Genomic DNA, 24,750 nt, shown 5'->3' with positions numbered 1-24,750 from the left:
GAGGATTAGGATAGTAGCTGTCATGGGTAAGTGGTTTCTAGCCTGGGAGACAGAAATGTAATGTGGGACCAGCCCTTCTGTTAAGGGACAGGGAAAAAGAGATCACTTTGTAAAAATGACACATGGAAGGCTACAAGTCCAGGAGTTATTTTCTCACTGCCACCAAAGTCCCATTTGATGAAAAACAAGTGATGCTTGCCCCTGTAAAGTCACGTGAACTTGTAAAATATTATTGTCCTTTTTGTGCTACATCACCAGCATTCATCTTTCTGAAATCTCCCTCTGGTTTCTGACGTTGAGCTATTGGAGATACTGCTGTGGCTGATGACTAAGACTGATAATTCAGTTTCCCCCAGTGTTGGAGAGAAATTAAAGGAGGGAAGGCCAAACCCTGGAGAGGCTAGGACTTCAGAAATCCCATGAGAGCTGTGTTAACACTAATGTGGTTTTTCTCAAGAGTAGGGCACGATGTTAGCTAAGAAAAAGAAAAGTAGCAGATATTGAGCTTGCTTGAAAGTGATTTAACCCTTTCCTAGAAATGTTTTGATTATTTTAGTTAAATTCTAGTGGGATGTTGGGTACATTGTGCCTGTTGCTAATAATAACCATAACAGCTTGCATTCATGTAGTTTACAAATCACTTTTATGTACATATTTTCTTTAGGTCATCTCTATGACCTTGAGAGATACAGGTAACATTTTCATTCCTCCCCTCCCTTCCCCTCCCCTCCCCTCTCCTCCCCTCCCCTCCTCTCCCCTCCTCTCCCCTCCTCCCTTCCTCCTTTCCTCCTTTCCTCCTTTCCTCCCTTCCTTCTTTCCTTCTTTCCTTCCTCAGATCTTCACGGAGTACCTGCTGTGTGCCAGACACTGGAGAGTCTACTTGTGCCACAGAACAAGTAGACATGGGCTAGCAATGGGGGTCTTTGCCCTGGTTTGGGGTTGGAGAGATTATCTGGGCAGATCCTGCCAGATCCTTACATAGATCATGTGAGGGGTTTGGGATTTTATTCTCAGTGTGTAGTGGATGAATTCAGGAAAGATTTAGGAGTTAGAATTAGCTGGACTTGATGAAGCTTTGAGGAATATATTCAGCAAAGTAACATTGTCACATGGCTAGTAAGTAGTAAAATTAGGCTCTGAGTCTTGACTGAGCCAGGACTCTGACTTGTTTTTACCACATCAGGAAACCTCTCTTTAAGCTGTAGACCCTGGGGAGGAGGTAGGGGTTCGATAGAGAACCTTGGGATCTAGGAATCATTGGTATAATCTAAGAAATGTGTCATGCCGAAAATGAATTTATGGGTAGCTCCCACTTAAAGCCCAATATGTGGAAATAGAAATTTAATAATAGAATAATAGCTAACATTTTTGAGTACTTATAAAATTATGGAATGATTCAGTGCTTTCCAAAAGGATCTATTTCAGGTTCTCTTAATAGCAGTTTCTTTATCACTTTTAGGCATGAGTTATGGTCAATGACTACAAAGCTGTGAAGCTTTGAGTTGGGATAGTATTGAGAGAAGCAGGGTGCATTGCAGCACATTAATTTAAACTGGAAGGTAAACTGAAGATAAAATGTGTGAAATTTTAGTGTAGATTTTTTGGAGAAAAAATGATTTAGTTTTCAAATATTCATTTTATTTGCTTTCATAGGTATTATTCCAATGTATGAAGCCAGAAAATTCTGTGTGGTCTACTAGCTTTTTTCTGCATTCTCTAGGCAGGGTTACTAAATTCTTGATGCTACTTCAGGATTCAAAGTACCTGTCTGAATTCCTTCTCAGCATCTAGTAAGGACCAGGCAAAGTAATATATAAGAAATGCTAAGCAGTGACTGTAGCTAATTAACAACCATTCTTAGTTAATGCACTGTACAAAAACAGGCAGTAGGTTGGATTTGGCTCATGGGCTGCAGTTTGCCAACTTCTGCTGTAGGAAGAGATTAAGGGTCACTGTCACTGACCCAGAGTTTGACCTTAAACAATTCTTTTAAACTTTTCAGTCTTATCTTACATGTATAGCAAAGGAAGACAAGGTAAATGTATAATAATATTATCTAATATTGTTGCTTACTCTGTGCCATACAGTGTGCTCAAGAAATGTTTGTTGAATGAGTGAGTCTTCAACATCTTTTCTTTTTTTTTTTTTTTTGAGACGGAGTCTCCCTTTGTCACCCAGGCTGGAGTGCAGTGGCACAATCTCGGCAACCTCCGCTTCCGGGGTTCGAGTGATTCTTGTGCCTCAACCTCCCGAGTAACTGGGACTACAGGCGTGTGCCTGTATTTTTAGTAGAGACACGGTTTTGCCATGTTGGCCAGGCTGGTCTTAAACTCCTGACCTCAGGTGATCCACCCATCTTGGCCTCCTGAAGGGCTGAAGTGCCGAAGTGCCCAATTGCCCAGTCAGTGTTTAACACCTCAAACTGAATTTCCTGTGTTACAGATAGTGGGCATTATGTGAGACATCGAAAGTGATATACACAAGAAAAAGCATGTGATTACAGGCCCTTAATCCTCATTGTAATTGGGGAGATAAAGTGTGTACTGTGGCCGGGCACAGTGGCTCACACCTGTAATCCCAGCACTTTGGGAGGCTGAGGTGGGTGGATCATGAGGTCAGGAGATCGAGACCATCCTGGCTAACACAGTGAAACCCCGTCTCTACTGAAAATACAAAAAAAAATTAGCCAGGCGTGGTGGCATGTGCCTGTAGTCCCAGCTACTCAGGAAGCTGAGGCAGGAGAATTGCTTGAACCTGGGAGGTGGAGGTTGCAGTGAGCTGAGATCGCACCACTGCACTCCAGCCTGGGCGACAGAGCAAGACTCCATCTCAGAAAAAAAGGTGTGTACTGTACATTTAACCCAGAAAGATCAATGGCAGAGTGAGGTGGGGTATAAGAGCCACAGGAAAGTAGTGACAGTGAATGTGAAACCCCTAGGAACTGAAGTTGTTGCATTTGTCTCTTTGTACCAGGAGGAGCCATTGGATGAAAGCTCAGTGAAGAAAATGATCCTCACATTTGAAAAGAGATCATATAAAAACCAAGAATTGCGGATTAAGTTTCCAGACAATCCAGAGAAGTAAGGTTCTGTTCTACTGACACCCTGTCTCCTCTGTGACTACTTTTGTTTTGGGTTTGGTTTGTTTTGGCTTTTGTAATTTGGGCCAGGAATCCCAGGATGACCTCCGTGTTTGGGAAGTCACTAGAAGAACTCCTAGGACTCAAAGTCAGTGATACTCAGGGCTGTGGTTTATTACACAGGGCACACAACAGGATCAGCAAGGGAAAAACACAACATCAGGTGGCGTCTGGAGAAATTCATATACAGGCTTCCTATGTTTTCTCCTTCCCAGTGGGTGGGATCATACAGACATACTTCTTTCTTCAGCAGTGAAATGCGTCAACATGTGTGCAGTGATGCTGTCCAGGGAAGACCATTTGATTGAGACTCTGAGTTCAGGGTTTTTATGGAGGACTGCTTATGTAGGCATTCTCTGCCAGTAATAACTAACAAAATTGTAGGCTCCTGGAAGGAAAGCAGCTGTTTAGTGCTCTGGGCTGACAAAGCAGCAACCTTATCACTTAGGGAACATTTCAAAAGCCAAGTTCCTGGCTGCCAGCCTAGGGCCAGCCTTGTAAGCCAGCCCTTTTCAAGATCAGCCCTGCTATGTTAACTCTCCTGCATTATTCTTTTCAATGCCCAAAGAAGACTGATCGTGCCTGCCATTAGTGATAGCTTTACTGTGGAGATCATGTCAAAGACTCTGAAGTTAGACAAATATTGGTGTGATACACACATGCCTTTGAATAAGTCACTTCCCCTTTCTTAGCCTTGGGTGTCTCATCTGTATAAGGAAATAATGCCTTCCTCACAGGGTTGTGTGAAGATTAAAGGAGAATAATGGTAAGTGTTTAGCTTAGTACCTGGCACATAGTAGTGTGCTCATGAGATGACAGTTAACGTGAGTTTTACTGCACTAGCACCTTGGTGCACTATGAAGTGCTAATATGAGGAATCTGGCATCTTTCAGTCTGTCTTGAATCCTAACCAAGGGGACTTTCACATTTATACAGTTTCAATGTTCTAAACCTCTCTTTCTCTCCCTATCTTTGTCCCTCCCAGGACATACAATTTTAATGAATCTTAATATGCCCAAGGCCCCCAGGCAATTAACAGTTGAGTAGTACAGTCTTTGCACTCAAGTTTATAGGTTACTAGGGAGACTGACTATAAAGGCAAGGTAGAAGGAAACAGACACTTGAAAAGAGATATGAGCAGAGTTCTGTGGGTGCTTAGAAGAAGAAACAGTATATACCAAGTTGGGGGCTATTGAGGGCGTTACAGAAAAGATAGTAGTTGAGTTGAGCCTTGAAGATTCATTTTTATTAGGTGGAAAAGAACACAGAAAGGCATGCCAGGCAATATGAGGAGCATGAACAAAGGCACAGAGGTGTCAGAGGGCACAGAGTCTTCACGGCAACCTAGTGAGGCCAACGTGGTCAACTGTGTTGTCCCTATGCTGTGAATGAGAAGGCAGAGTGGGGAGAATGTGGTTACTGGGCCTAGGGCCACGGCCCTCTTTGGTAGTAGGAATAGCTATTAATAGAGCAGGGCCCAGCTTACCCAGCACCAGAGTCCTATCAGGTTTTGTACTGATCTCCACCATACAGGAGCACTGTGTGTTTGTGTGTGTGTGTAATTACACAAGTAATGCATGAATAGATTGTCATTCTGAAAATACCAGTGGTACATGAGTAGAGTGAAAAATGAAAGTTCTCCTTCACTGCTCTGATCTCTTTCTATTCTTCTGCCTAGAGGAACGTTGTGAACAGTTAATTATGGGAATGTATTTGTTTCTACTCAGATCACACCGTACATATTCTGCACCTTGATCTTTTGGGTCATATAACAGATCTGTCCATGGTAGTACAGGCATGTCTACCTTGTGTTTTTTTAACTGGTGCATAGTATTTCATGGTTTGGAAACACCATGACTTATTTAATTATTTTCTATTGATGGACATTTGATTATTTTAAATATTGACTTTTATGAAGAATGCTATAGTGAACCTACTTGTACATGTGTCTTTATGTGCATATGTTTCCGTAGGATAGATACTTAATTTTGAGTTCCCGGATTGAAGGGTATGTACATTTTAATGATGGCTACTGCCAATTTTCTCACTCTATTTTTAAATTCTCCTCCAGCAGCAGCATCTCTTTTCTTGTGTTCTTGCCCACAATGCATGTGATCAGTCTTTAACATCTTTGCCATTTGTTTTGTTGTTATTTCTGTACTCAGTGGTTCCTACATTATACTCTGTTCCTTTTAGGAGATGGACTGTGTCTTGTTTGTCTCTAGTGCCTACCACAGTACTTGCCTTGCTGTAGGTGCTCAATAAGCATAAGAGACCTTATGTAGTCCCTGTTGTCTTTATTATGTCCCCATTGGTTGAACCTAAGGATACATTATGAAGAAGCTATGCTGCAGGTTAATAACACGGGAAATGTAAGAAATTCAGCTTACTTCTTTGAACACCAGTATTTTGTTTGCCCACTTGGTAGATACAGGTCTGTCAATATGGAGCAGAGTTTCTGCAGGTTATGTTCACCATCTACATCTTAGGTACTTAGTGTTACAGTTCATTAACTGGTTTTAAGACAGTGTGATTTTATTTTTAAAAATCAGTAGTGTTTTTCATTCAGACAATGTATACAATATTTTAGTTTTAAAATCTGAACATATGAAAATTGAAGTTATGCATAAAGGACTTTTTTTTCATGTCAAAAAGCAATTAGGAAACTACATTGTGTTTTAACCTTGAGTTCTTGAATTCTTACTGGTGCAGTGTCTTTCATAATATCTAGATCAGCGAGGTGCAATTAAGATGAAAATTGCTAGAGCGTATTCAGATGAAACTTTCCGGTTGAGATCGGAAACATCAAATTTATTTTCCCATATATCCAATTGTCATTTTGATCGCGTACCCAAAAATGCCTCTCTTCATTGGACTGCATTTCAGATTCAGTTGACAGTTCTCCTTATGCAACCTCCAATTTGCACCGCGCAGTCTTTCTCCCAAACACCCCATTGACTGGAGTGTGTTGTTTCCCTAGAAAGTCCTTTAATCGTTCTTCTCTTCATTTTTGCAGGGACAGAATTACTTAGTTTACTGATTTTCAACCTTTTTGGTCTCAGGATCTCCTTGTACTTTTAAATTATGGAATATCCCAAAGTGCTTAGAAAATTCTGTAAAATACAAGAATAGACAAGCACACATTTCATTAGCCATCAGGGCAATGATGTTATCATGTCATGTAGCCCTTCAGAAAACTCCATTGTACACTACTGAGAGAATGAGAGTGAAAAAGGCAAATGGTGTCTTAGATATTTTATAAAATAGTTTTGATCTTATAGTTCTCTGAAAGGATCTCCAACCACTCCACTACCCCATCCTGGGGTCCTAGGACTACACTTTGAGAACTGCGATTTAGTTCGATGGAGGGAGCATCATGTTTCCCCACCAGTGATTGCATTTAGGACTTGTCAATTTCTGCAGCTTTCCCAGTGCTTTTGAGCTTTGCTGGTCATTTGCTGATATTCATCCCTGTGGTTGAAGGAGAATATCCTGCTGGTCTGAAGCAAATGCACATGGGCAGGCTAGGCAAATATTCTCTGTCATATCAGATGGAATCGATGACCCCATCTCAGCCTGGGTTACTGTTTTAATATGTTGCTCTATTGCTTTCCCATCACCTCTAACTTGATCCTTTCCCCCAGCTGTGAGTCATCTATTGCTGAAAGTATGCCTAATTCCTAAAGACAGTTCTCTGCAAATAGTAGTGTGTGCTTTAAATGAATAGGCTCATGAGTAGGCTGTGCTTGGTCAGGCAAAACAGACGATTGTGACAGCATAACAAACTTGAGGGTACATAGATTCATTGAGTACTTACTATGTGCCACCTATTATTAGGCACTGTATATATATTATCTCTTTTAATCCTCACTATAGTTTAGGAAGATAAGGAAATCAGGGTCTAGCAATAAGTTAGTTAATATTCTGTGTCTTCCTTGATCAGGTTGGGACACCACACTGTGTTCCAGTGACACTTCTCTTGGGTAGTGCCACGCACCCTTATAATTAGCTGTTTGTAATAGATTATTTATATTTGATGGAGGGCAGAAACTGGGATTATTTTATCTGTTACATCCTTAGTGCCTAACACAATGACTGGCACCTAGTATGTGCCCAGTAAATATTTGTCAATTCACTATTCATGGCCACACATCTAGTAAATAGCATGGCTGGGAGTATGACCCAGGTCAGTCTCATTCCCAAGTCCAGCATTTCTCACGATATCTTGTTACTCACGTAACACTGGACCCAGTATATTTTTGTAATATTTCCCTGCTTGCAATTTTATTCTCTGCTTGTTTGTTTTGTTTTGATAATTTTCTGACTTCCTAAACTTAAAAGCATTGGGTTGAGACTATTTTGGAAGAAGAGTCTCAAAGTTGGAAGGAACTTGAGAAGCACAGTCTATTCTACCATCTAACTCTTGTTTTTTTTTTTTTTTTTTTTTAATATTACCCTTTATTAACTATCCCAGTGAGAAGGATCTAACTTTCCAAAGAAAGCTATTCCATCATTTGGCGTCTTTGGCTCTTAAAATTTCAACTCAGAATGAGAAAGCATTTCAACAAATTCGTATATGAAAAATATCTAGACTCATTAGAATCTTGGTCATTTCCCTGAATTGGTTTCCACATCCCTCCTAAAAGATGGTTCCTTGAACAGATGTCATGAAGTTTTAGGGTCATTAAATCAGTGTAACTCTGTATTGTTCTCTTTTAAGTACCCTAAAACCACCTTGTGGCAGCTGTTTTCATCTGTGCCCCCATTTACAGGCATCTCCCAAGTTTCTGTGTTGGACCAAGGCCTGCGTCAGGTGCTGGATGTCCAGAGATGAATAAGGAATTGTCTCTGGCAGAACTGTCTCATGTTCTGATTTGTGTCACAGTTATGGTTCACTAAAGCCATCAAGTTCGGAAAGAAACACATGTGCCCTTATGAAACTGTATCTCTCCCAGCCTTCACATTTGTACTTGACTTCTTGGTTCCCTGCAGTTTTCTGTGTGGATCCCAGGTAATTTTCCTTTAGTTAGATTTGGCACATCATTATTGCCTGTCAGGAACTTTTGAATTGATTGTGTCAGCTGCTGTGCTTACTATCTCTTTAAGCTTTGTGTCATGTAACAGTTTTTCGTTTTGCCTTTTATATATCTTTGCTCATGTTATTGATTAAAAAATAATAAAATACTTGATCTAAACAGGACTAAGCACAGACCCCTCCAGGTGACTGACAGTCTTTCACTTTTTTTATTTTTTTTGAGACAGAGTCTCGCTGCATCGCCCAGTCTGGAGTGCAGTGGCACGATGTTAGCTCACTGCAACCTCCACCTCCCAGGTTCAAGCAATTCTCGTGCCTCAGCTTCTCAAGTAGCTGGGGTTACGAGTGTGCACCACCACACCTGGCTAATTTTTGTGTTTTTAGTAGCAATGGGGTTTCACTGTGTTGGCCAGGCAGGTCTCAAACTCCCGACCTCGGGCGACCCGCCCACCTTGGCCTCCCAGAGTGCTGGGATTACAGGCATGAGCCATCACGTTGGCTGTTGATCACCCAAATCACCAGATCTTATCCTGCACTCAGCACGATTTTGTTTTTTACTGTTTAGTGCCCAGTCTCCCTTGCCGGTTCTTCCAAGTGAACTGGAAAAACCTTTTGTCAGGTTGTTCTCCAGAAATCTTGTATATACACATTCATATAAGGCAAATAAGCCTTAGGGGTTTGTTGAGGCCTTTGGATTCAAGGATTATATAGATCTCCTGGCCCATGGACTATTTGAATCCTTCTGCACCAGCCTTACTGAGTCATGATTCTGATTTAGCTTCCACACTTCAAGTGATCTAAAAAAAATAATCTATTTGCAAGCAGAGAAGGGAGCCTTTTAAAAAAAAGGTATTGGGGGAAAATCTTACTAAAGTAATTATGAAATTTACTTGGAATAATAAGTGAGAACAGGCAAGGAAACACTAAAAGATAAAAACAACAAGGGAGTGTTTTGCAGCAACAGACATAAGACATACTATAAAGCTATAACAATGTGAAAGTGTGGTCCTGACTCAGGAATTCACAGACGAATCAATGAAATGGAGTGAAGAGCCTAGAAACAGATTAAAGTACAGATTAAAATTTAGTGTATGATAGATGACATTTTTTTAAATCTGTGGGGAGAGGATAGATTATGGTATTGGAGCACTTGGCCAAATATTTGCAGAAAATAAAGTTAGATCCGTGCCCTGTATCAATACACTAAAATAAATTTCAGATTGATTAAATATTTAAATATATAAACATAAAAGTACACCATAAAATATATCTTCTTTTAGCATAGAAAATATTTTGCTCAGGATACATGTAAAAGAGAGTTCATAAAGGCAAAGATTTTGCTACTTGAACTTTTTAAAACCTTTATGTCAAAAGGAAAAAAAAAAACCTTTATGTCAAAAAGCACAGTGTACAAATTAAAGGGCACTTTATTTTTTTGCAGCATAGAATAGAGATTAATTTCCTTAATATACAGTGTTTATAAATCTATAAACAAAATGAGCCTCCTAATAGGAATAGGCAAAGAATAAATACAAATAGTAAACACTACAAGAATGTTAACCATCTTACTATCAGAAATGCAAAATACAAAATGAGTTTTCTATCTCAAATTGGAGGAAATACCCTTTGTGAAGAGGGTAAGGGAAACAGGCACTTCATGTGCTATTGGTACTTTTCTGGCAAAATATATCAAAATCTATTTAAGTCATTCATACTCTTTGACTTGGCCCTTTCCTTCCTGGAAATTTATCCTAACAAAATAATTAGGAATGCATATACATCATTTGTTAAAGGGGAAAAAAAATTGGAAATTATCTGAATGCCTGACAAAGGAGGATTGGTTAATTAAATCACAGTATATCTACTCAAAGGAATACTATGTGGCCATTAATCTATGATTTAGAACAGGGATTGTAGATAAGCTTAATCTGCCACACCCAGCCTGTGATTGATTCATAGTCTGTTCTTGGAACACTGTGTTGAGAAGGATTCTGAGGCCAGCCATGTCAGCTCAGCAGGGAAGAGTGCTGTGGTGAGTGAGGGATTTTGCCATGTAGAAGGAGAAGGAACCTATAGCAGTTTGTCAGGTATTGGCTTATCCTATTGTAGTAGAATAATGATAAGGGGAATTATTTAGCCTATATTAACAACAACAGCAAAAATTGAATATAGAACTATATACTATATAGGCTTACTTTTGTGGGGTAAAGTCTGTGAGTTGAGAAAAATGACTTAAACATACAGGCAGACATACATGGTATTAAAGCAGTTGGTCAAACATTCACAGAAAATAAAGTTAGATCTTTGCCTTATATCATACACTAAAATAGAATTTAAAAGTCTGTGAGTTGAGAAAAAGGCTTAAACATACAGAGTATTATCAATGGTTATTTTTGGTTAGTAGGCTTATGGATGATTTGTTTACGTTTTTGAGGGCTTGCTTTTCTTTCCCTGGTTTTCTACTAGAAGTATATTATAACTGGGAAAAAATATGTAAGCATATAATTAAAAATACTAATGGAGAAAAACAATAATAGATGTTGTCTAAAATATGGACATGTTTTAAAGAATTCTAAGTCTCTAGATTTTGTTCCTTACTGACTGCAGATTTTTGGAGAAACTGTATCTACCCAGACCCACAGCATCTGGAAGTTGATGAGTCCTGTGTGACTTCAAGAGTCCCTGCTTGTGTTGCTTTTCTTTCCGCCCTCGATTTAATTCAGTAGGCATCTGTGGATATAAGAGACAAAGATATAGTTCCTGTCTTTAAGAAGTTTACTTTCTAGAAGAGAAGATAGACATGTTACAGTAATAGTAGCAGCAATAGTAAAGAGAACAAATACTTACATAGTGCTTTTTTATGCTAGATATTGTTCTCAGTGATTTATATGTCCTTACTCATTTACTCCTTACAGCGGCCCTGTGAGACAGGTAACATTATTGTCCCTATTTACAGAAGAAACTGAGGCATAGAGAGGCTAAGTAGGTGGCTAAGCCAGGTTCATACCCAGATAGTCTGACTCCAGAGTCAGTTTAAAAACTGCTTCCTCTCAGTCACTCTCAGTCGGGTGTTGTTTAATTGCCTTACGCCAGATTAGCTCATTTCCATCTCAGAACAAACCCTCCTGTCTTGTTCATCCAAGGCTTAATCGGCATTTCTTATATGTCAAACACCGGGGGAGGGCATGCAGCGTGAATGCAAAGTAGTTCTGTTCTTAGCGCCTGGGCGTAGGTTTGTTGAAAGGTTCAGGTGTAGAAATGTGGGTAAAGTATCATACTGTTGTGGTGATTGTAGAATGCCAGAGACTAGGTCTGATTTTCTTTGGTATCTGCCTCTGAATCAACTCCAAAGAGGAGGGAGAGGGAGAGTATTTTTAGATACAGAAAATCTTATCTTCCTTTGGGTAAGGGGAATAGCTGGCCCTTGATCTGAAGTGGGAAGTAAGAGAAACCCTTTTTGGATGGGTAGTAGGATAACTATGTTCAGGGCAACAGAGTGAATTGCCACACCAAGGGGTAATGGTAGCTAATCTATAGGACTGGTGGGCAGATCGTTTAGTGCTGCAAAATGCTTTGGGAGCCTCTGAAAGGCAGCTTGTGACTGCAAGAGTAAGGGAACCCTGTAATGAGATCTGAATCCAAGATTGATTTTTGTAATGAGGAAATCGATTTCCCAAGGAAATTGTGTGACAGTATGATGTTTGGATGAGTGTACTTCTTGGTTGGTCTGTTGTAGACACTTTGACAGATTGTCTTGTTGTCTAGATTGTTGCTGTTTGCTCCTCATTGCTGATAGTGCTCCTTTACTTCTAATGATGTCTTGTTTTCCCTCCTAGGTTCATGGAATCCGAGCTGGACCTAAATGACATCATTCAGGAGATGCACGTGGTGGCCACCATGCCAGACCTGTACCACCTTCTGGTGGAGCTGAATGCCGTACAGTCGCTTCTCGGCTTGCTTGGACATGATAATACAGATATCCTTTCAGATCTGACCTCAGTAGGAAAGCTGACGTGGTGGGGAAGTGCTGTTTACTCTCCTGTCTCTCTTTGTAGATGTGTGCTGTAAAATCTGATGTTCTGTTTCCATTCTAATTATCTTCTATCTTGAAACACACAGTGCTTTTTACTCATTTGAAAATCTAGTTTTTCTCTATTAACAAATCTTGCAAATCTTGGGCAATCCTTAATTGTCCTATTTGCTCTTATTAGTACTAGAATTCATCGTGATATATCTGTTCATACTTTAACAGCTTTACTTTTTAGGATGTGGATTGGAAGGCCCCTTATGGGGGCAAAGGCAGACAGATTTGTATCTGTTAATTTAGGCATCTTTCTGCTAACTGTTGGTCCAGTGGAGTTGAGACTAGAGAAGGTAGTGAACCGTGGTAGAAAGCACATTTGGATGTCCAGGAGGACAGGGGAGCTATTCTGTTTTGTTCATTCCTATATTTCCAGTTCCTAAAAGTGAGGCTGGCTGTGGTGGCTTGTGCCTGTAATCCCAACACTTTGGAAGGCCAAGGTGGTTGGATTACTTAAGGTCAGGAGTTTGAGACCACCCTGGCCAACATGGCGAAATCCCATCTCTAAAAATATAAAAATAAAAATTAGCAGGACGTGGTGGTGCACACTGGTAGTTCCAGTTACTCAGGAGGCTGAGGCAGGAAAATCTCTTGAACCTAGGAGGCAGAGGTTGCAGTGAGCCGAGATCATGCCGCTGTACTCTATCTACCCTGGGCAGCAAAGTGAGTGAGACTCCATCTCAAAAAAAAAAAAAAAAAAAAAAGACTGTGTACAACACATAATAAATAACATTTAATATTTGTTAATTTCATGTTAGACCTAAACAGACAATCTAGGTTTGACTCTCAGCCTCATTTTTGTGTGAAAGATGGTGCCCCTCCACAGCTTGTATTCTTTGCACAGGTAGAGTTAATAATTTTTGTCTTTCAGTGTTATTTTTATTTGTTTTTAGAGACAGGGTCTTGCTTTGTCACCCTGACTGAAGTGCAGTGGCATAATCATAACTTACTACAGCCTCAAACTCCTAGGCTTAAGTGATTCTACTCCTTAGCCTCCTGAGGAGGGACTACAGGTGCATGCCACCATGCCTAGCTAATTTTTTATTTTATTTTATTTTATTTTTTGGAGATGGGTCTTGCAATGTTCCCCAGGCTGGGCTCAAACTCCTGGCCTCAAGTGGTTTTGCCTCAGCCTCTGGAGTAGCTTTCCGTGTTACTGAGAGGATCAAAGGAGTGTATAAATGCTGAGCACAGTTCCTGATACGTAGTAGGCACTTAGTAAATGTTACTTGTCACTGAATCTGAATCGTGACTTCCAAAACCATTTTATACTTTATCTTGGCTATCAGATGTGCAGTAGCTTTATTGCAAAGGCTTTTGATGTGTCTGTGGACAGGGTTATGTTCATTAAACCAAATTCTCTTCTAGTAGTTGTTCTGTTTAAATCCAGATTTCCAAAGGTAAGAGACAAATGAAGTTAGTCTGCTTGAGTGATATTCACAGGGAATCTGCTGCTGCTTCATGTTATTTTCATCTTTCTGGTAATCTCTCTCCTGAGAGCGTGTCTGACTAAGTTCTTGCCTGGCTGATAATTCTCATAGAAATAAATCAGTGAATAATTTTAATGCAGGCTTCTTGAAGGACAGTCTTAAGACATTTCTGATGCTTCATGTAATGTTAGATAGCATCAAGAATCGATCTGTTAGCTCCCAGATTTATGACTTTGTTCACCAGGGTTCGCTGTGGGGTTCTGGGTTGTATAAGGACCCTAGTTAGTTAACTTGTTGCTGTGTGAGCTCAGTACATGGTCTCAGTAGACCTGCTGTGAGTGCTCACGATGTACCAGGCACTGTGCTAAGCCCTTGGGAACCATAAGCTGTGCTGGTTGCTCAAGTAGCATCAGTCAGTAAATATATATTGGGCATTATCTTGGTCTGTTTGGGCTGCTATAACGAAATACCGTGAACTTGGGTGGCTCATAAACAACAAAAATTTATTTCTTACAGTTCTAGAGGCTGGGAAGTTCAAGACCAAGGCACCAGCAGTTTTGGTGTCTGGTGAGGGTCTGCTTCCAGGTTCTTAGATAGCTGTTTTCTCACTGCATCCTCACATGGTGGAAGGAGTGAGGGAGCTCGCTGGGTCTCTTTTTAGAAGGACACTAATCCCAAGGGCCCCACCTCCAGGTACCATCACATTGGGGATAGGCTTCAACATATGAATCTGTGGGGGGATATAAATATTCCTTCTTTGGCGGGTAACTGCCATACGCCTAGCTCTATTCAGGGCACTAATAATCTTCACAGATTCAGAGACTACGAGTTCTAGTTGCTACTTCACATTTCAGTTCACCTACAGAAGGGTAGATTTCAGAATCTGATCAGACCTTAGAGAGGACTTAGCTGAGCACCTTGTTTGTTTTTACTTAGTGACAAATGTGAGGTCCAGATGTTGGACAGCTAACTTGAGGTTAAGACTGGCACTTCAGGTCTGTGATTTTCAGTCCAGTGTTCCTCCAGTGCACCTCGAGTCTTCCTGTGGGATTTACGACATTGCTGACAGAGTCGCATGGTCACCTGTTACCCTGTGTATTAGTACCGAAATGACTTATTTTCTTTCTGAAAACATCATTCTCATTCTTTTTTCTATTCCTGCTAACTCAAAATAATAGTAACAGCTTTTGGAAGATACTGACATTTTGCTGATTCACCAGCCTGGCTCCTGCTGGGGAGAAGACTGACACACAAAAAAACGCTGCTCGACATCGGCATATTTGGGAAAGGCAAGGGCACAGATGTTCCAAGTTGTTAAGTTCTGGTCTTTAAAAAGGGAAAAAACACATCCCCCTATAATAACTTTGACAGATTGCCATTTCCCTCCTGTTTTCTGAGAGCTAAACTGTTTTTTTTTCCTCTTGTATGCCAACCTGCACCCAACTGCCCTAATGATATTTTTTAAAATCTGATTTTTAATTATGTCTTACATCAAATTTAAAGTGCATTTGAAATTTTTTTAATTACCTTAATTTTAATTAGAGGCAGCAATTAGGGTAAATGTCATCCTCCTCAAAGTACGATTTTTCTCTAAAGTGATTTCAGGAAAGGGTAGGTCCTCTTGACTTGCATCTACCATATCCTCTGTTGGTCGGAACGTTGCTCTCCCTGCAACATTGCACTCTGCTGCTTGTCTTATCTGTGATCTATAATGGAAATCTTTCTTCAGGAAACGGTTGTTAACAATTTACTGTTGTACAGCTGTAACTGCCCAAAACACCTTACCATGAATAAACAATTTCATGGCAGTCATGACTTAAATTTTTAATCTTTTTTAACTCTTCATTTATCAACCAAGACCATACATGGCTGGTTATGTTCCCAGCAAGCACCGGTCATCTTTGCTTTGTCCTGCTCTGCAAAAACATAAACTGTAGGGATTTTAATTGGATCAGAGGCTGGTTTGTTGTAACCTTAAGAGGCAGAGGATGTGAGAAAACAGCTTGTGCCTCATCCTTTCAACCGTGAGAAGCAGCTTCAGAGTTTATTCTGGCGCTCTGCATCACTGCTGCTGGTGAGGGCTTGTCAGCACTTCTGTGCCTCATCTGCCCCCTTGAGAGGCTGGAGCCCAGCCATCGGTTGGCTGCAGAATGGATTCTGATCTGTGGAGAGCATATCTTGGGGGTGGGGAGCACACACTTCCCATGGTTTTGGAGGATTACTCTAAATGCAGTCGGAGGGAGCAGAAGGTGGAACCCAGCAGCTGCTGCCTTTTCAAAGTAATGCTTTTTAAACACTTTTTCCTTTAAAGTAAATCATTAAACGTGTTTAGAGCTCCTTTCTTGTGAACCTTTTAGAGTGTTTCTATGGAAAAATAAAACCAAAAGTACATTTAAAGATATTAAAGTATTGCTAAAAAATCCATTTTTGTGGACTGCTTTAAGCCAGATTTACTCCACTGGCTCAAAGGAACAAAGAGGAATAAAAGGGAAACAAACAAACAAACCACAACAACAATCACATGGCGCCAAATGGATAAATACTCTGTTTTTGTGTGTCGCTTGCCATGTTCTCAATTTGAGTGGTCAGTGGAGTCCCTTCTAAAGTCTTTTTGGTAGATCACTGTTATTTACTGGGTTCCTCCTTTGTATGATAAGTGTGTTGGATGCTAATAAAAAATAATAAATCAGTTTAAAGCAAAAACCTTCTAATTACTCCCACCCCCCACCCCCTTGGTGTGTGTGGAGAGTGCCTTTGGACCAGTATGCTCAGGAAATACCACTGACTGGAGCCCTGAGAAGGTGTGTGTCATCCCTGGCTTGGGGGTGTGGGGAGTGGAGATGGGTAAGCTTTTGATAGACGTGGAGATTAGCATGCATTTCAGGTTTATTTTTGTAGCCTCTCCCTTTGCAATGGAAATTGCCATTCATCGTACTCCGGATGGAAGCTGATGTGGTCTTGCTGGCTGCTCATGTAGTCACTACAAATTTATCAAGGTATCAGGTCCATGGCTTAATTAAAAAAACAAAAAACAAAAAACAAACAAACAAACAATGACTACTGCTTCCCAGCTAAATGCCTTATTCCTTAATTAAAATTTAAAAAATCCAGTAATCTGAACCCAATTTATTCAAAGTCTGCTTTCTCTTCACCCCTTTGTGAGACAGAAAAATGAGGTCTCACTGTAATGTTAACTTAAGGTACCAATACATTGGGTTGAATGCTAATATTTAAGCAGGGAAAAATTTGTAAATGGCAGAGTAGATCATTGTGCTGATGGGACGGCTCGTTTTGTTGTGGAATAATTTTAGGGAGTGGTCGTTAGCACTGTTCTTTTCCAAATGACTGTTTAGTTTTCTTCTGATTCTAGAAAACCAGGAGAACTTACAGAGTTGTCAAGTGAGTTTTGTGAAGAATTACTGTGGGAATTTGGAAAATAAGGAGATCCGTGTTTTAGATCAACAGGGATCAACTGAACTTGAGTAATCTGGGTCTGAGAATACTAAAGTGGAACAAACTGACTGAGACTCACCATGTTGTCCCAGAGGGTGTGTACAATAGTCAAGGGTGCCTTGTGTTGCAGACCCAGTGCTAATGAGCAAGAATAGGGCTGGGAAGGGTTTGAGCCTCCTAAGGGGCTTTCTTCTAATTGGACAGGGAGGGAGTTGGTATTTGCTCCATTGCTTTCCCACCAGCACTGTCTAAGAAGACTTACGTATTTTGAGCTGTTATTTTGCTAGGGGCTATATTTGTCTTGATATTTCCAGAATTAAAATTACATTTAGAAGAATTTACTTCTTTTTCTCATCTGTCATCTGACTTCCTTGATATGTATTGATAAACCACTTATTTTTTGTAGCCAATTAAATGTGCTCTGAAGATAAACACCTTAGGTTAAAAGTGCCAAAATGGCAATGTAGAAGAAGGATCTTTTAATGTAACTTGAAACAAACAAAACCTGGTACCAGATTAATGTAACTTTTGGTCTTGTTTTAGGTGAAATCTATGTCCCTGGAAGATTAGGGTGGTTGTAGCCTGCTTTGGACATTTCCCCTGTGGCATATTACTCCCCACTGGCATTTAATAAGGACTTAATGAATGTTGAATGAGTACATTTTCTCCTTCATATTAGTTTGATCTAGGATTGGAATAAGTGTCCAGTTTCATTCTAGGTAGCTTTGTGCCAGCTGCTTTTAAAGGAGAAAAAGACCATTTTGTCTGTTTTGAAATTCATCTGCATTAATTGAGCTATATCTAATTACTGTCCTAGTGTAGAACTTAAAGAAAAGAGAATTTTTTAAAAAGCTCACATTTATTGCATTAACAGTTATATTCTCTGAATCTATACTGGTTTATTTGTCTTAAGAAAGCTTTTTTGAAATGACTTTTAAAAAGCCATCTGCTTAATACATCTTATTTCTCTTTCTTTGTTGTTTTTTTAATAACTTTGTTCCTTGTGGACTCATCTCATTGGAGATTAATGAGATTAATGCTTAGTTTCTGTGCCAAGACTCTAAGTGAGATATGACCCCAAAACAAATATCCAGCGCCAAGAAATAGAAGTAAACACCACTCTTTTTTTCCATGAGCCATTGTATTATGGACCATTTTGTGCCCAGCTGGTCTTTTCTGCTTTACCTATTATTACACTAACTTATTGCCCCAGTGGTAGACAGGTACAGAGGGAGTGCGTGGGTGGCCTTTCTACTCGACATGACAAAATAGGCTATCAAAAGCTATGTTTTAGTAATTCGCAGGGAGACAAGCTCTCTCTTTTCCTATTATACTTGGACAGAAGAGCCTTTTACCTTGTGAAATGAAATTGTAACTACAGTGGAAAAACCTATCACCCATGCCCAGAGTCTGCTTGTGAAGAAAAATGCTGGAGGGATGGCCAACCATGCTGAATTTTCTCATCAAGATTGAGAGTTTGTCTGTCTTTAGTTTTGATTCTCATTCCTCTTTCTGGTCTTCAAATGACCTCTGTCTTCTGGGTCATATTATATTACCCAGGAGTTGATGATGGCAATTACAGACTTATTACTGCCTTGCTGAAATGCTATTTTGTGAAAGTTGGGAATTTATATAAAATCAGTTAGTGGTAGGATTGATGAGATGTTTACCAGGCCTGGTAGGTAGCTGATTTCTTGTTTGACTTCTCAACTGAGGCAGGAAAGTAGGCAAGTAGATATCCATTGAAACATGATAAGAAACAAATTTTCCTGGAAAAGCCATTTATGCTTTTCTATAAAATCACCTTTGTCTAAAAAATGTTTCTTATTTTTTAAGTTTCTAGGTTTCATGTGACACATTTGTGAGCGTGGTATAAGAATAATCAAAGAAAAATGTGATATCTTGCCCACAAGACCTGAGAGACTGAAAAAGGACTTGATCAATCTGAATCTCTGTGGCATAGCTGAAATATAAAATTAGATCTTCCAACCCATTGTGACCCAAAAAGGGACCCATTGTGACCCAAAAAGGGGGGACCATGCTGTTGTTAGCTTAAACTTTAGATTTTAGAGGCTTTTGGAAAAATGAAGGCAATAGTGAGGGCTTTGGGCATTCTGTGGGAAGACTTGACTAACAATCTGTGTTATAGTGCTTTTACATTTCTTGAGTATTTTAACTTCCTTGGCCTTTGACATACGTGATCTCATTTATTCCTTATAGCTACTCAGTGGAAGAGGCTGGGCAGAGACTATTACCCCAGTTTTACAGATGAGGAAATTAAGCTCTAAGGAAATAAAGGGGCTTGCACAAGATTACATGGCTGGTGATAATTTTGGGACCATTCAGATCATTAAAGATGTGAGGCAAAGATGAATATGACATGACCCTTGTCCTCAAGCCTGCTTTGACTCTTCATCTGTTCGTCTTTTAGATATACTTCACTTGTCTTTTTGAGGCTATTGCTTAATAATCATCATATACAAGTTAATAAGTATTTAATCATTCATGCTGTTATTCAAGAGATATAAAGATAAACACTACTTATTGCATTATTGCATGCCTGATTTAGATCCTTGTTCTATAGACATTTATTTATTTGCTTTTTTTTTTTTTTTAAATAGAGACAGGGTCTCACTATGTTGCCCAGGCTGGTTTCAAACTCCTGGACTCAGGCAATCCTCCCGCCTTGGCCTCCCAAAGTGCTGGAATTACAGGCATAAGCAACCGTGCCCAGCTCAGTTGTCCTGTAGACATCTGACTCCACAGTGAGGGGATGGATGGATGGATGGATGGATGGATGGATGGATGGATGGATGGATTTAGGTGAATGTTGCCATACATATTAAATAAGCTTTTGAATGGATTATGCACTTTTCAAGAGAATAAATATGGGAGTTTCTTGGAAGAGTGGGGAGGTGTTAACATTTTATTCTTTTCCCTGAGTCTTTTACTAATTTATGGTGGAATTAAATGATAGTTCTTTTCTCTGTGGTTACAGCAGGGTCAGTAGCTAGAATTTACCTGAATGTAGCCATATTTAAACTGAGTGTATATCCCCTTGTGCATTAATATGAAATATAGTTGGCAATAGCATTGTTATTGAAATCAGGTGGATCTAACATTTCTCCCTTACTATTGCAGTGACCTTTAGATAACTTTTTTTTTTTTTGAGACAGGGTCTCGCTCTGTCACCCAGGCTGGAGGGCAGTGGCACAATCTCAGCTCATTGTAGCTTCCACTTCCTGGGTTCAAACCATTCCCCTGCCTCAGCCTCTTGAGTAGCTGGGATTACAGGCGTGTGCCACCATACCTGGCTAATTTTTGCATTTTTAGTAGAGACAGGGTTTCACCATATTGGCCAGACTGGTCTTGAACTTCTGACCTCAAGTGATCTGCCCACCTTGGCCTCCCAAAGTGCTGGAATTATAGGCATAAGCCACCACAGGACAGAGAACTTAACAACTACTAGCTTTACCTTTCTTATCTGTTAAATAGTACTTGCACCGAATCTTATAATGCTGCTGAAAGAATTCCAGTAGCATAGCACCAGACATGATGCGGTGACTTTTAAAAATGGCGGCTATTATGATGATGACTATTTTAATTTTAGAGAGGGAGAACTACTAATTCCTACTAGTCAAGGGTAGCTCTAGGGTTTCTAGGGGTTAGTTTGGTAGCCTGGTTATTTTTGCTGTTTTTTATTATAATTGATTCAAATAATTTGTGTGTTTCAGTTTACTCTATATCAGGCACATATGTTGACTCTGTCAACAGCTTTCTGATTATTTTTTAGATGAAGATGTTAAGCATGAAGGATTTTTGTCCAAAGACCTTTAAGCTCTTTGCTCATATTAAGTTTTGGGTAAATATCACCTTTAAGAGTGAAGGAGTAAGACACAGAAAGCTTAATTACATATTCATGATGGTCAGCTGGTCAGTTAGAGATGAGTAAAGCAAACCTTCAAGTAATTTTTCTTTCAGCAAAAGACCTGCATATAATACCCAGAACATCAGTCATCAGCTAGCAGGTCCTGTCATTTTTGTTGATATGTTCTGCATCTTTTATTTTTTCTTTTTAGTAAAACTGCCCTGATTCTGACCTTTGTTGAATCTTCTGGATTCTATTGTATGTGGTAGCTTTGGAATAGGCCTTTCTCCTTCAGGCCTGGCTCCCACAACTACCCACACATGCTGTCCACGTGGTGGCTCCTGTGTGCCACCCCATCCCTCATGCTCACCGTGCTTTAATGCATCCTGCACACAGCTTTTAGCTTATTCTTTCAAAATGTTATTTTCTTCAGCTAGTTACAATTTTCTCTCCCCTTTCCGCTTCCCTCCCCTCTCCTCCAATCCTTTCTTCTCTTCAAATGCCTTTGTACATTCCAGTCTCTCTGCTTTTATTCCCATGGTTTTACCTTCTAGTCTGCCTGTCTCATATTTTTAGTTGCCTGTTTTCTGAGCAGTCTTCTTCTAGCAAGTCATTACTAATTCCCCAGCTGCATCTGATTGCTCCTTTTCAGGACACGTGTGGTTCATATTGTCCGTGTGTATTCTTCATTTGTTACAGGTTGGTTATTGCCTGTGGTGTATGGTTTTTAAAATTGTTTTAGATTATCTATCTTTCTCATTTTACAGATGAGGAAACTGAGGCCCAGAATGAAGAATGGGTTGGCCTTTATCATGTTCAGTGCTTTAGTCATCATGGGCATTCAATAAATGCAGTTTGCTGGAGCAAGGTATCTGTTTCTCTCTCTCTCTCTCTCTCTCTCTCACCCCCCCACCCCATTGTGTGTGTGTGCACCTGTGTGTGTGAGAGAGAGAGAGAGAGAGAAAGAGAGAGAGATAGAGAGTTTTCAGGTGAGGGAAAGGAAGCTTAGTTATAAGTTTAGTTCTGCCACCCAGTTTCCAAATATAACTCTCTCCTTCATGTTTCCCTTTCTTTGTACTTCCCTTTCTTTTCTTTTCTTTCTCTCTCTCTCTCTCTTTTTTTTTTTTTTCCTTTGAGACAGGGTCTCACTCTGTTTCCCAGGCTGGAGTGCAGTGACGTGATCATAGCTCACTGCAGCCTTGATCTCCTGAACTCAAGCAAGCCTCCTGCCTTAGCCTCCCAAGTAACTGGGACGTTAGGCATGTGCCACCACTCCTGGCTAAATTTTTTTTTTTTTTTTCCTAAATGTTTAGTAGAGACAAGGTCTCACTGTGTTGCCCAGGCTGGTTTCAAACTCCTGAGCTCAAGCAGTCCTCTTGCCTTGGCCTCCCAAAATGCTGGGTGTTATTATAGGCATGAGCCACTGTGCCTGGCCCTGTACTTCCCTTTCCTTTTCCTATTTTTGCACAGTTTTAAATTCTCTATTCTTCCTTTTATATTCATAGCAGTGTGACATTTGAGGGGACAGAGGTTGATGGGGACTAGCCCAATTCCATATAAATTTTTCCCTTTGTTTTCAACCAATTATGTCGTGTCCTGATCTCTGAAGACTCCTTGGTGAACATCAGCCACCTCTTAGAAATGATTACTGCCTTCGAAGGTGAACTGTACAAGGTAGTTAAGATTATACTGAGTTTCAAGAATTTAAATTACGAGATGAGGTTGAGGGTGTTGGCCTATTTCAAACTGGAAAAGTGACTTCCCAGGTGATCTATTTAAAATTTTGAAATCTGTGAAAATTCAGTGAACCTATGGACTAAGCAGCGAGGAAGGCAGCATAAGGAAAGAGACCGAGTGAGTCAGTTAACATTTAATGAACACCCACTGTGGGTAGAACCCTGTTGAAGAGATGTTAATAAAACCGGAGTCTATTAAAGGTAAATGGTGATAAAGCAATTGAGGAGGAAACAGAAGGGAAGAAAAATATCGGTAGCGTTTCAGTGTGTGTGTTATACCCTTAACATTTTTCACATGTGTCCATAGCCGTGGTCGATTTGCTTCAGGAATTAACAGATATAGACACCCTCCATGAGAGTGAAGAGGGAGCAGAAGTACTTATCGATGCTCTGGTAAGTTACACATCCTCTGGGGTTTTGCAGGTTTGTATAAGTTGTTGGCATTACCACCACCATCGTCTCTGAGAGTGGGTACCAGCTGGAACTCCACAGTGAGGCTGGACTGTGGCGAGACCAGAGTGAATAAGGAGAGTGAAAAAGTAGAGATATGACTGGGGCAGTGCTTTATGCTTTGAAACTGTGTCAGGCAGAGGCCTCGCCCTCATTAAGTCTCTGCAGTGGGCAGGGCCATTTCTCATTCTTCTCACCACATCCTTTCACATTGGCATTATTGCTGCTATTCCCATATACAGCCATGAAGCTGTGGCTTAGAGAGGCCAAACAAATGGCCCGTGGTCACACAGCCAGGATTTGAACCTGTGGTCGCCTAGACTCTATATTTTCTGCCCCTTTCTTTCCTCCTCTCTTTTGTTGCTACTGACCTTTTTACAAAGAGCTTTCACAAATGTTTTTCTCATCTGGACTTTCTAATCCCAAGTGCCAGTGAGACTAGGTATTATTACTTATTTTACAAATAGGTCATCAGAGAGGAATTGGAGAATGTTAAAAATGAGAATAAACCTTATAGCTCATTGAGGCCAGAATGTCTTTCCCTGCCTGTAGAAGACAGGGCAGTCGATGTCTGCAGTCTTTTGAGGAGCCTTAGGCCAGGCCTCAGAATATTCCTCAGCTATTGATCCACGCAGCAGCCAACCCAGAGGAGTTGGTCTGTGAGGTGCAGCTGTGGCCAGGTGCCAGAAAGTCGAACTGCCTTACATGGAAGGAAACCCAGCTGCAGAAGTGAAGACTCCCACTGGGTTGCTCAGCCAGTCCTGTGACAGCTGATAAAAGAGCCTGCATGTTCTGATCCCCACCACAATTCTGTTTCCACCACCCTAGATTTCCTAGTTCACTGGTGATCAGAGAGGGCCACAAAGCTGAAAAGGCACCCCAGCTGGCCAGTGGCAGAAGTGCATCTAGTCCAGCCCCTACCCTGATACCACCTGTGGAGCTCTGTCCACCTGCAGAGCTGTATCCTTCCTCAAGGCTCTGTGGATTGTTCTTCCTTCTGTTGTCTTGTCTTTTCTCTCTGGTAAGGATGTTGGTATTGGTTTTGATTCAGTTAGCAGTTTATCAAAGATCACTACAGCCACTTGTATTAGAAGCACCTGGGGTGCTTGTTTGGCTACTTTCTAGTCCTACCCAAGACCCACTGAATCAGAATAGCTGGGCCTGGGGTCCCAGATGATCTCAAAACCCACTGCTACACTGCCCACCCCCTCCTCACCCTTTCTCATAATGTTCTCGACACTAGAAATTTCCCATGTGCCGTGCTCGCTGCTGGCATTTGGTGTGAATGAAGGGGTTGTGAACCCACTGGTTATGAAGAACTGGCTCTTACAGGAAGTGAGGCTGGAGTCCAGCAGGGCCATTTATGACTGAGTATAATGAAAATTTCTATGGCCATTTTTCTTTCAGGCTCCTTTAGAGAGCAAACTGCTACTTTTATAGAATTCAGGGCCTTTATTTTTCCTTTGAACCACTGCGCAGAAAGAAAAGGATGATGTTGGGAAGTCCTTTTGTTTTGAGGGGCGTCTGAGGAAAGACTGTGGCACTTGCTCCTACTCTG

The 24,750-nt window shown here is 40.5% G+C and overlaps 1 protein-coding gene across 1 annotated transcript in view; it reads left to right on the top strand.

The window, feature by feature from the left end:
- Positions 1 to 24,750, top strand: part of CTNNBL1 (catenin beta like 1) — a 183,080-nt gene that overhangs the window by 45,765 nt on the left and 112,565 nt on the right. Inside the window, exons 3-5 of the mRNA XM_008017862.3 lie at positions 2,974 to 3,080; positions 12,011 to 12,150; positions 23,038 to 23,135. Coding sequence (XP_008016053.1) covers positions 2,974 to 3,080; positions 12,011 to 12,150; positions 23,038 to 23,135 — 345 coding nt within the window. The remainder of the gene's footprint in view (positions 1 to 2,973; positions 3,081 to 12,010; positions 12,151 to 23,037; positions 23,136 to 24,750) is intronic.

This window comes from Chlorocebus sabaeus, chromosome 2, assembly GCF_047675955.1.
Source record: "Chlorocebus sabaeus isolate Y175 chromosome 2, mChlSab1.0.hap1, whole genome shotgun sequence".
Lineage (NCBI taxonomy): Eukaryota > Metazoa > Chordata > Mammalia > Primates > Cercopithecidae > Chlorocebus > Chlorocebus sabaeus.
The sequence above is the reverse complement of the archived record's forward strand: the minus strand, read 5'-3'. Positions and strand labels throughout refer to the sequence as shown.